The sequence below is a fragment of the Carcharodon carcharias genome, chromosome 16 (assembly GCF_017639515.1).
Source record: "Carcharodon carcharias isolate sCarCar2 chromosome 16, sCarCar2.pri, whole genome shotgun sequence".
Classification (NCBI taxonomy): domain Eukaryota; kingdom Metazoa; phylum Chordata; class Chondrichthyes; order Lamniformes; family Lamnidae; genus Carcharodon; species Carcharodon carcharias.
In genome coordinates this window covers 13,830,189-13,841,276 of record NC_054482.1, presented here as the reverse complement: position 1 = coordinate 13,841,276, position 11,088 = coordinate 13,830,189, and the positions used below count along the sequence as shown (strand labels likewise).

At 41.6% G+C, this 11,088-nt stretch overlaps 1 protein-coding gene across 1 annotated transcript in view; it reads left to right on the top strand.

Annotated features, from left to right (window-relative positions):
• Positions 1-33: 33 nt before the first annotated feature.
• itpa (inosine triphosphatase (nucleoside triphosphate pyrophosphatase)) overlaps positions 34-11,088 on the top strand; it is a 41,241-nt gene continuing 30,186 nt past the window's right edge. The window contains exons 1-4 of the mRNA XM_041208883.1: positions 34-135; positions 3,757-3,814; positions 3,901-3,965; positions 5,331-5,404. Of these exons, the coding sequence (XP_041064817.1) occupies positions 73-135; positions 3,757-3,814; positions 3,901-3,965; positions 5,331-5,404 (260 nt within the window). The 5' untranslated portion in view covers positions 34-72. The remainder of the gene's footprint in view (positions 136-3,756; positions 3,815-3,900; positions 3,966-5,330; positions 5,405-11,088) is intronic.

Here is an 11,088-nt window from a genome sequence, read left to right as displayed (position 1 = left end):
TCGCAGGCGCCTCCCGGATCCTTACCCGGAAGCTTTGGCTCTTTCTCTATTCCACGCTTTAGGGTATCTGCGATGGCGGTGAATCCGGCTCGTAATGTAGTCTTCGTTACCGGCAATGCGAGGAAACTAGAGGAGGTAGGTCAGGGTATATGGCGGTGATATTGTCACTGCTTCCTCCCACTCTCCTGTTACTGATGGGTTTCCAGCTGCACTATATTATCATCCTGGGCTGCCAACATGCAGGGGTATGGGGAAAAGGCAGGGCAATGGCACTAGGTCATGATGCTCATTTGGAGAGCCGGTGCAGTCGAATGTCCTCCTGTGCCGTTAAAATTCTGTAATTCAGGAAATGTTCGCTTTGAGGTTTTACGAGTTGCAATCTATTTAAGCGTTTAGTCTTCTCAGTGAACTGCCATTCATCTAAATAGGCTGTATCCTGAGCAGGATGGTACCATTACTTTCAGGTAACAACATATATCTGAGTAGCAGTAATTAAAGACTAATTTAACTTCAAATTGCTGTTGGTGCGTTATGTAACAGATTGTTACAGCGCGGGAGGCCATCCCCCCCATCGTCTCTGCACTGGATCTCCAAATGAGCAATTCACCTAGCGCCATTTTTCTGCCTTCTCCCTGTAATCCTGTACATTCTTCCTTTTCTGATAACAGTCTGATTCCTTTTTAAATGCCTTGATTGAGCCTGCTTCCACCACACTCAGGTAGTGGATTCCAAACCTTAACCACTGGCTGCATGAAAACGTTTTTCCTCATGTCACTTTTGCTTCTTTTGCCATCAAATTGACTGAATGACAGGAAACAAAGTATTGTTAATGGATGTTTTTCAGGTTGGAGGAAGATTAAATCAGTGCCCCCCTCATTCTTAATCCTTTCACAAGTAGGAATGATTTCTCCTCATCTACTCTGTCCACACCCCTCGTGATTTTGAATATTTCTATCAAAACTCCTCTCAACCTTCTGTTTGCCCAGGAAAACGGTATTAACTTCTCCAATCTGTCTTCATAACTGAAGTTCCTCATCCCTGGAACTATTATCGTGAATCTTCTGCTCCCTTTCCTAAAATACGGCACCCAGACTGGATGTAATACTCCAGCTGAGGCTGAACTATTGTCTTATATAAGTTCAATTTAACCTCCTTGTTCTTGTACTTTATGCCCTTATTAATAAAGCCTGTGATATTGTATACATTTCTAACTGCTCTATCAACCTACCACCTTCAATGACTTATGCACATATACAACCAGGCACCTCTGCTCCTGCGCCCCCTGTAGAGTTGGCCCTGTATTTTATATTGTCTCTCCATGTTCTTCATATTAAATTGAATCACTTCACATTTTTCACATTGACCTTGCCATTTGTCTGCCCGTTCCACCAACTTGTCTATATCCTTTTGAGGTTCTATGTTATCCTCATAGTTCACAATGTTCCCAAGTTTTGTATCATCCAAAAATGTTGAAATTGTGCCCTGTACACCATGGTTCAGATAATTAATATATATCGGGAAGAACAAGGGTCCCAAAACTCACCTCTAGGGAACTCCACTACAAATCTTCCTCCAACCCGAAAAACATCCATTAACAATACTTTGTTTCCTGTCATTCAGTCAATTTGATATCCATGTTGCTACTGTCCCTTTTATTCCATGAGCTATAACTTGCTCACAAGTCCGTTGTGCGGCACTGTGTCAAATGCCTTTTGGAAGACCACATACACCATATCAACAACATTGCCCTCGTCAACCCTCTCTATTACCTCTTCAAAAAACTCCAGCAAGTTAGGTAAGCCTGATTTTCTCTTAATAAATCCATGCTGGCTTTCTTTAATTAACCAGCATTTGTTCATGTGACAAATAATTTTGTCCCAAAATATTGTTTCTAGAAGTTTCCCCACTACCAAAGTTAAATTGATTGACTTATAGTTTACCCTTTTTGAACAGGGTGTACCATTTGCAATTCTCCACTCCTCTGTCAGCACCCCTGAGGCTAAGGAAGACTGAAAAATTATGGCTGGTGCCACCGCAATTTCCACTCTCACTTCCCTCAGTATTATTTGGATTCATCTCATCTGGCCCTGGGGGTGCTTTATTAACTTTAAGTATGGACAGCCTATCCAATACCATTCCTTTTCAATTTTAAACCCTTCAAGTGTATTAATTACCTCCTCTTTCATTCCTTTTAATTTTTTTCTCAATGTTTCTTTCCCACTTTCTCTCTTTCTGTATCTGACGTGATACAGCCACTTCTCCTTCACCTTCACTCTGAGTCCTTAAAATCCTATTGATTAAAGAGTTAGACTGAAAGTCCCAACATTCATCAAGTTCCCAAAGGCACTTTTTCTTTTACTGTGCTGCACTCTCAGCAGCTTTCTGGGGAATATGTTTTAAGCTGACGGATGCAGAAAAAAGTTTAATGAGCAGGACATGCTCCAGCAATTTCTGGGCCATTTATGCGATTCATGTTCATATTTTACTTTACCATGAATTGATGTATGGCTGTTTTGTCTGTCTTTGTCCCTTTTTCCTCACTAGCCTATGTCAGGGTTGGGGGAAGGGTGGAAGTGAAATACTGTTCGGATAATCTTGGTGAGTCGCTTTCAACAACATGTCCAGCCTCATAACCTCTACCAACATAATCGCCGAGAACAGTAATGTGGGTACACCATGAAACAGGAGGCTGCCATTACTGAGTTTGCGAAGGACCATTTGGTTTATTGGCATTTTTTATTTTTTAAAAGTTGTTCTTGACAAAATGGGCATTGTTAGGAACATTTGTTGTTCTTCCCTAGTTGTCCTTGAAAAGATGGTGCTAGGCTGCCTTAATAGAAACATAGAAACTAGGAGCAGGAGTAGGCCATTCGGCCCTTCGAGCCTGCTCCGCTATTCATTATGATCATGGCTAATCATTCAACTTAATAGCCTGCTCCCGCTTTTTCTCCATACCCTTTGATCTGTTTCGCCCCAAGAGCTATATCTAACTCCTTCTTGAAAACATACAATGTTTTGGTCTCAACTACTTTCTGTGGTAACAAATTCCACAGGCTCACCACTCTCTGGGTGAAGAAATTTCTCCTCATCTCAGTCCTAAATGGTCTACCCCATATCCTCAGACTGTGACCCCTGGTTCTGGACTCCCCCACCATTGGGAACATCCTTCCTGCATCTACCCTGTCTAGTCCTGTTAGAATTTCATTGGTTTCTATGAGATCCCCCGTCATTCTTCTGAACTCCAGTGAATATAATCCTAACCACCTCAATCTCTCCTCGTATGCCAGCCCCACCATCCCAGGAATCAGTCGGGTAAACCTTTGCTGCACTCCCTCTATAGCAAGTACATCCTTCCTCAGATAAGGAAACCAAAACTGCACTCTTGTGGTCTGTATCAGTACTCACACGGTGCTGTTTGGTTCAAAGTTTCAGAAATTTGACTCTGAAAGAAGGAACAGTTATCTATGTTCTAGCCAAGATTGGTGTATGACATGGAGGGGAACTTAAAACCTGCTGGTGTTCCCATGTGCTGTCCTTGACCTTCCAGGTGGTAGTTGGCATGGGTCTGAGAGGTGCTGTTGAAGACTTGGTGTGTCGCTGCAGGGCATTGTTTAATAGCTGATAGAACAAAATACCAATTGGGATGGCTAAATAAGGTGTTCTCCTTTAACCTTAATCAAGCAAATTAATTGAGAACCATAAAAAGCCTTTAGTTATCACTTGGAATAAATCTTGCTCTCTCTCTTTGCAAAACAGGTTGTTCAAATTCTGGGTGACGAGTTTCCTTTCACACTCATTTCCAAAAAGATTGACTGTAAGTACAATTGATTCTAATTTGTAATAATATTTACAAATTAGATGATGAAACTTTCTGTAAGTTGATTATTAATTCTTTTCTAGTACCAGAGTACCAGGGTGAGCCTGATGAAATCTCAATAAAGAAATGTCAGGAAGCAGCCATACAAGTAAGTGTCAGTTATCAGCACTCTTCTCATCTGGTCTTAATATGTTTGCTAGTGAATTTTCATGTAATTGTACAAAGAAACTGTACTACAGCCTTCAGTTCTATTTATCAGTTCATGTTCTTTGAATGATGCTTATCTAATGCTTTTAGATAAGAAAAGCTGCAATTATATTGCACCTTTCGCAACCTCAGGACATCCCAAAGTGTTTTACAGCCAATCAGTACTTTTCAATTGTAATCACTTATAATGTAGGCATATAAGTGGCAGCATGTGCAAATTTATTGTATCTAGTGCACACAATAAGAGGTTTCATGATCTGTGAGTCATGCTATCATTTAATTAGATACTGGATAGAGAAGGGGCCCTCTGAGATAAAAGGTCCACTTACGGAAGTGACTAATGACATTGCACCCAAGTGAACATTCACTGGTGACTCATAAATATGTAAGTCAAATGTGTATTCAGACAAAACCTACAGGATATTTGTATTTGAATCGAACATCTTTCCTTATATACCTTGCCAAACATGCTGTATATATTCTGGGAATTTGCATATCAAAACAAGCTGTAGGTGTTTTTCTGTGAGTGAGCCTAGTTTTTTTAAACCCCACATATACGTGATAGGAAGAAAGAAAGCAAAACCATGATAGGGACACAAAATGCTTCACTTTTGTCACAACCAAATCATGCCGGCCATCTCTGCCCCCTCACCCTGTCATGTTATTTCACCCATTGTAATTTCTAATGCAGCTTTGCAAATGATTAGTGATCTATTTATAGATAATTTGAGAATTCTTCTGAAATTGCATTTTCTTTAGATGCATTTAATTAACTAATAGTTTTGTGTGTGAAATGTTGTTTTTTGCCTTCCTTTTCAAAGTCGCTTAGTGTTTCTGAAATGCACTTTCCGGGGGCATGTGCAGCCCTCCAGCACCACTTCCTAAACAGTGAACATCAGTGGGCTATTCAACCACAGGCTGTATCGTAGCCAAACCCAATCTCGGCCGCACTGCAAATCCGTGCAATTATTTTCCAACAGGTATAGCCGTTAGCAGCAAGAACAGATTTTGTTCTCACTAGCAAGTTGATGGCTTGGCTGCCAATCACTTAACTAACTGGCTTTCTGATCAGTGTGGCTCAGCGCTACCCTGAGCATTGCCTTTGTTCACTAAGTCTTTGGGGACTGATCATGATACGTTATTTACTGGTATTTAGCATGTATGATGTGGGCCAAACTGCTGTTGGTCTCTAAACTGAACAGCCAACAACGAACATTCAGCTGTGGATTCTAAATTAAACTTAACTTGTGTTGGAGTGTAGTTTCTTCCTTGGGTATATTTAACAGATTCAACTTTATTTCTTTAGATTCAGGGTCCTGTTATAGTGGAAGACACGTGTTTATGTTTTAATGCCCTTGGCGGACTCCCTGGTCCATACATGTAAGTAGAATATTGCTGTATTTTCAGTCACTGCTCTTCCCTATTTACTTTTTGGAATAACATTTATTACTTTGCACTGAGCCATGCATATCACAGATTCCAGATTTAATGTCTAGTCTGTGCTAAGGCATTTGATCTCAACTGGTGTAGTGACAGGGCAGTTGTTACAGTTGGGTTTCAGTACCCCCTGGGCCGAATCACCCAATGTTCCAGCCCAATGTACAACGTCTATTCCTGGGAGGTGTGTTCATTTAAAAAAAAGTGGGTATTGGGTGAGGACAGGATTGAGCTCTACTGTGATGACCTCCATAGCTGATTAGCTTGTCAACAGTTGCATATGAAGGATGGACACTGGACAACTGGACCAATGCCCCAATATGAATCATGGAGAAAGGGCCCTTGTACTAAATTACCACATTTAACTTAAACCTGCTTAGCAAATTGATTACGAGGTGGGAGACAGAATAAGGTTTTACTCTTTAGCATCACTAACAAGGCCAGCATTTGTAGCCCATCCCTAATTGCCCTTCAAATGAATGGCTTGCTGGCCATTTCAAAGGGCATTTAAGAGTTAACCACATTGCTGTGGGTCTAGAGTCACATGTCGGCCAGACCAGGTAAGTACAGCAGATTTCCTTCCCTAAAAGGCATTAGTCAAACAATTGGGTTGTTCCTGACGATCAGTGATAGTTTCACGGTCACCATTACTGAGGCTGGTTTTATATCCCAAATTTATTAATTGAATTCAAATTCCACCTGCTGCCTTGGTGAGCTTTGAACCCATGTCCCCAGAGCATTAGCCTGGGTCTCTGGATTAGTAGTTACCACTAGGCCATCATCTCCCCTTGGGTAATGGATGTGTACTCTAATTGGCAGGATGAGACTAGTGGTGTCCCCCAGGGATCTTTTACTGGGGCCACAGCTTTTCACTATATATTTATAAATGACTCGATGGAGAATAGAGAGCTGTATATTCAGGTTTGCTGATGACACCACATTAGATGGTTCAGTAAATAGTGTAAATGATGATAGCTGAAAGTTGCAAGACGACATTGATGAATTAATTGAGTGAATAAAACTGTGGCAGATGGTGTTCAATATGGGGAAATGTGAGATCATCCACTTTTGGACTTAAAAATAGTTCAGTATATTTTCTAAAGTGTGAGAAGCTAGGAAGTCTAGAGGAACAGAGAGATTTGAGAATCCAGAACAACAACAACTTAAATGGCATCTTGAAGGTAATGACGTGTACCAAGGTGCTTCACAGGAGCACTTTGAAACAAAGTGTGACATTGAACCATATTAGAGATTGTAGGTCAAATGACCAAAAGTTTGGCCAAAGACGTATGTTTTAAGAAGCCTCTTAATGTAGGAAAGTGAGGTAGAGAGAGGTGTAGGGAGGGAATTCCAAAGTTTGGGGCCTAGGTAACTGAAGGTAGGGCCACTATTGGTGGAGCAGTTATGATTGGGAATGTACCGGAGGACAGAATTAGAGGGGTGCAGATACCTCAGAGGACTGTGACGTTGGCTGATTTTATAGCGATAAGGAGGGGCTGTGACATTGGCTGATTTTGTAGCGATAGGGAGGGGCTGTGACATTGGCTGATTTTGTAGCGATAGGGAGGGGCTGTGACATTGGCTGATTTTGTAGCGATAGGGAGGGGCTGTGACATTGGCTGATTTTATAGCGATAGGGAGGGGCTGTGACATTGGCTGATTTTACAGCGATATGGAGGGGCTGTGACATTGGCTGATTTTGTAGTGATAGGGAGGGGCAAGGCCATGGGGGGATTTGAAAACAAGGGTGAGTTTTTTTTAAATCAAGCCCTTGCTTGACTGGGAGCAAGTGTAGGTCAGTGAGCACACAGGTCATAGGGGAAATGAGACTTGCTGTGAGTATGGAAATCACTGAAAGCTAGTGGTCAGGTACAAAAATTAGTTAAAGGCTAATGGAATGTTGGCCTTTATCTCATGGGATGAAATACAAAGTATTGCAAGTTACATTACAGCTCTGGTTAAACCCCAACAGGAGTACCACATTCAGTTCTGGCACCAGACCTCAGGAAGGATATATTGGCCCTGGTGGGAGTGCAGCACAGGTTAATTAGAATGATACTGAGGCAAAAAAGGGTTTAAATTATGAGAACAGGCTGTTGAGTCTAGACTTATATGCCCCTATCAATAGAAGGTTAGGGGGTGCATAATTAAAATGTTTGTTTAAGATGATTTTAAAAATTTGACAGGAAAGATAGAATGAGAAGCTACTTCCTCTGGTGGAGGAGTCCAGAATATGGGGGCATAGACCTTACAATTAAAACTAGGCCTTTCAAGGATGATGTCAGGAAGTACTTCATCACACAGAGGGAGGTGGAAATCTGGTCATCCCTACCCTAAAAAGTTTTTGATTCTAGGCCAATTGAAAATTTCCAAACTTCGATGAATGGATTTTGATGGGCAAAGATATTAGGGAGTATGGGACCAAGGTGGATAGATGGAATTAAGGTACAAATCTGGCATGATCTAATTGAATGATTTAAAGGGCTGAAAGGCCCACACCGTTCCTCTGTGGAAGCCTGATGAGATGATGCTGGATTCTTTGTACTGGTGTTTTCATGTAGTAGTGAAGCTCCTGTGAGATTGCTGAGGTGAATTGGAGGATATGCTGATTTAAAAAAATGATGGATGATGAAAGGCAAACTCTCTGCGACAACCATCTCTTGAGTAAAGCTTCTGACGGAAAACAGTTGATCTCCCCACTCTCCCACCCAAACAGTACTCACTGTTTCTGCAAGTTCTGCAAACTTAATTGATCAAACGGACAATGTATTGCCACATAAACATGTACAGCAACGACTGACAGAGAGCGATCCATAGCCTATCCCACGCAACTCCCCATCCTACCTGGAAGCCATGGAATCTCCTGGGAGAGGTGAAGAGCTAGATTTAAAAACCAAGGCCAAATGGTGGAGGGTGGGTGGGGAAACTTTCCTCTCCGACCCCATTTAGGTGATCAAATCTAGTCCATGAGACCACTGTGGCCTTGGCTAATGTGATGCATCATTTTTAAGAGTTTGACTGCTGACTCATGTGAAAAATTAAGCTGCTGGAGTTTGAAGGCACATAGTATTACTTGTCATTTTTGTTGTTTATTGACCAGTTCAGCTTGCATAAACAGAATTGCAGATCATATAAAGAACATAAAAAATAAGAGCAGGAATAGACCATATGGCACCTTGTGACTTCTGCAACTCAATGCAATCATGGCTGATCTTCTGTCTCAACTCCATGTTCCCAACCACTCCCTTTGATTCCCTCAGAGAGAAAAAAAAATTGCCTTTCCCAGCCCTAAGTAGACTCAACAATGGAGCATCCATAACCCTCTGGGGCAGAGAGTTCCAAAGACTCTGAACCTTCTGAAGGAATTTCTCTTCATCTCTGTCCTAAATGATGGATCCCCTTACCCTGAAACTGTGCAGCCATGTTTTAGATTTCCCCAACCAGGGGAAACAACCTCTCAATGTTTACCCTGTCAACCCCCTTCAGAATCTTGTCTGTTTCATTGAGATTACCTCTTATTCTTCATAGGTTGTATTGTGTGTTATAATTTGAGCTTTGCACCAGTGCATTTACTGATGTGCAGCTCAAATTAGCCGCCATAAGTAAGCCCAAGCTTCCTATGAACCAGGACTTTCCCAACAAACACAACATCTGGAATGGCATTGCCTCAAGAGTGAAGCCTTTTACTGTTGAGATGTACACCAGAAATACTACCCATCCTGCGGATCTGTCCAAGATGGTGATAAAGCACCACTTTTGACAATCCATACAACTCAGGCTAAAATCTATCAAATCATCGGTTGAAAGGTATACAGAAGTGAGAATAACTCGGCAGATTAAAAAAAGCAACAACTTAAAGCACTCGAAGAAAGAGAGAGACTGGTTTTTACATAGTACCTTTCATGACCTTCAGGCACCCCAAAGTGCTATACAGCCAATGAAGTACTTTTGAAGTGTAGCCACTGTTGTATTGTCAACAAACACAGCAATGTGATTATGACCAGGCACTTTCAGTGAGTTTGGTTGAATGTTAAATATTGGGCAGGATACGCAAAGAACTCCTTTGCTCTTACAATACTGCTATGGGACCTATAAAGCCCACCTGAGATAACAGCCTCAATTTGATATCTTGTTTGAAAGACAGCACCGCCCACAGAGCAGCACTCCCTCAGTGTCAACCTAGATTTAGTGCTCAAGTCTCTGGAGTGGGACTTGAAACCACAAACCTCTGACTTGGGGGAGATGAGCCACTGCAGACACCTTTAAGCACATATTATTATGCTGAACGTTTCACACCTCAGGTATAACCTGTATCTGTGGTGGAGCCGTGTGAACTGAGTTGGAAGACCAGGGAAATCTTGTGCGGCAGGAAAATAGATAGGGAATCACGCCGGCAAATACTGAAATTAACACCCAGAATTGGGGGTGGAGGGGGGAATCACATCCCTGTTCACTTGGTGGTAGCAGGCTGGAGACTTGCCAGAAATGTGAATTATAAGCTATTATTTTTTTTTTCTGGGGCTTTCTGTGAGGATATTTGTACAACCAGGAATATCAAGTTATTTTTGAGAGAAGTATGAAAAAATAAGTTACACTCTTTACCCCACCCTCTCCGCTTTATTAATCAATCAATTGACTTCTGCTTTAACCATCAGTATAGGTACGATCCAGTACCGTATGCATTTTGCACTCAGTAAAATAAGAACTGCACTGCATCTAGCTGACATGCAGACACATTTGGAGTCACTGGAAACTAGCACCTAAATAAGATTTAAGTGCAGTATATGTGAGTGTAGCTTGTTAACATTCATAACCCTTGAGTTGTGCTGGGCAAGGTCGAATCTGAACAGGGCATCGGATGCTTGCTATTGGTGGAGATCCTCACTAAATGTGCACAGTACTGCACATCACCACCGGGTGGCAGAAAACTCATGCCATACCACATATCCCTGCTGCAACCTCATTTGACAGGAACATAGTAATGCACACATAAGGAATGCCTTGTAGGTTGTAGATGAGTTTTGAGTGAAATAAATTATTTTATCTGTCCTGAGCTGCATATTCTGCTAATACCAGGTTGGGGAGAGGAGAAACAGAGCTCTCTTTATATTTTATACACATGTAAAAATGTGACTTTCAATCATAAGGACGCTAAAAATAGTTAAATTCTGTTGGCAAAGTCCGGAAGACACTGTTGCATCATAAATGGCAATAAAGAACAGAATTGTGTACCATGCTGGAGTGCCTTCAGTAACAAGGATGAGTTGACTTAAGAGGGTTAAAATAACAATGTTAGGTAAGGATTTGTCTCTGTTGTGTTTAAATATAGCTTAGAGAAAGTATCTCAAAAACTCAGTCAGTAAAGTGCACGCTTGTCAAGGAACTGGCTCGTGTAGATGAAGAGGCTCTGGGCTGGATTTATAGTTATGCTGAGTTTACTGGTCTCCAACGTAGCCTTACTATCCCTGAACTTTGGAAGAGGAGTATGCTCCTGGGATCATAATCCAGGGGTGCCAGCCAGAATTTGCGTGCACCCCTAGCCAGCATAAGATCAGGCTTACCCCTGGTGAGTAACAGATTGAGAGGTGATCTGACAGAGATATTTAAGATATTAAAAGGGTTGGATA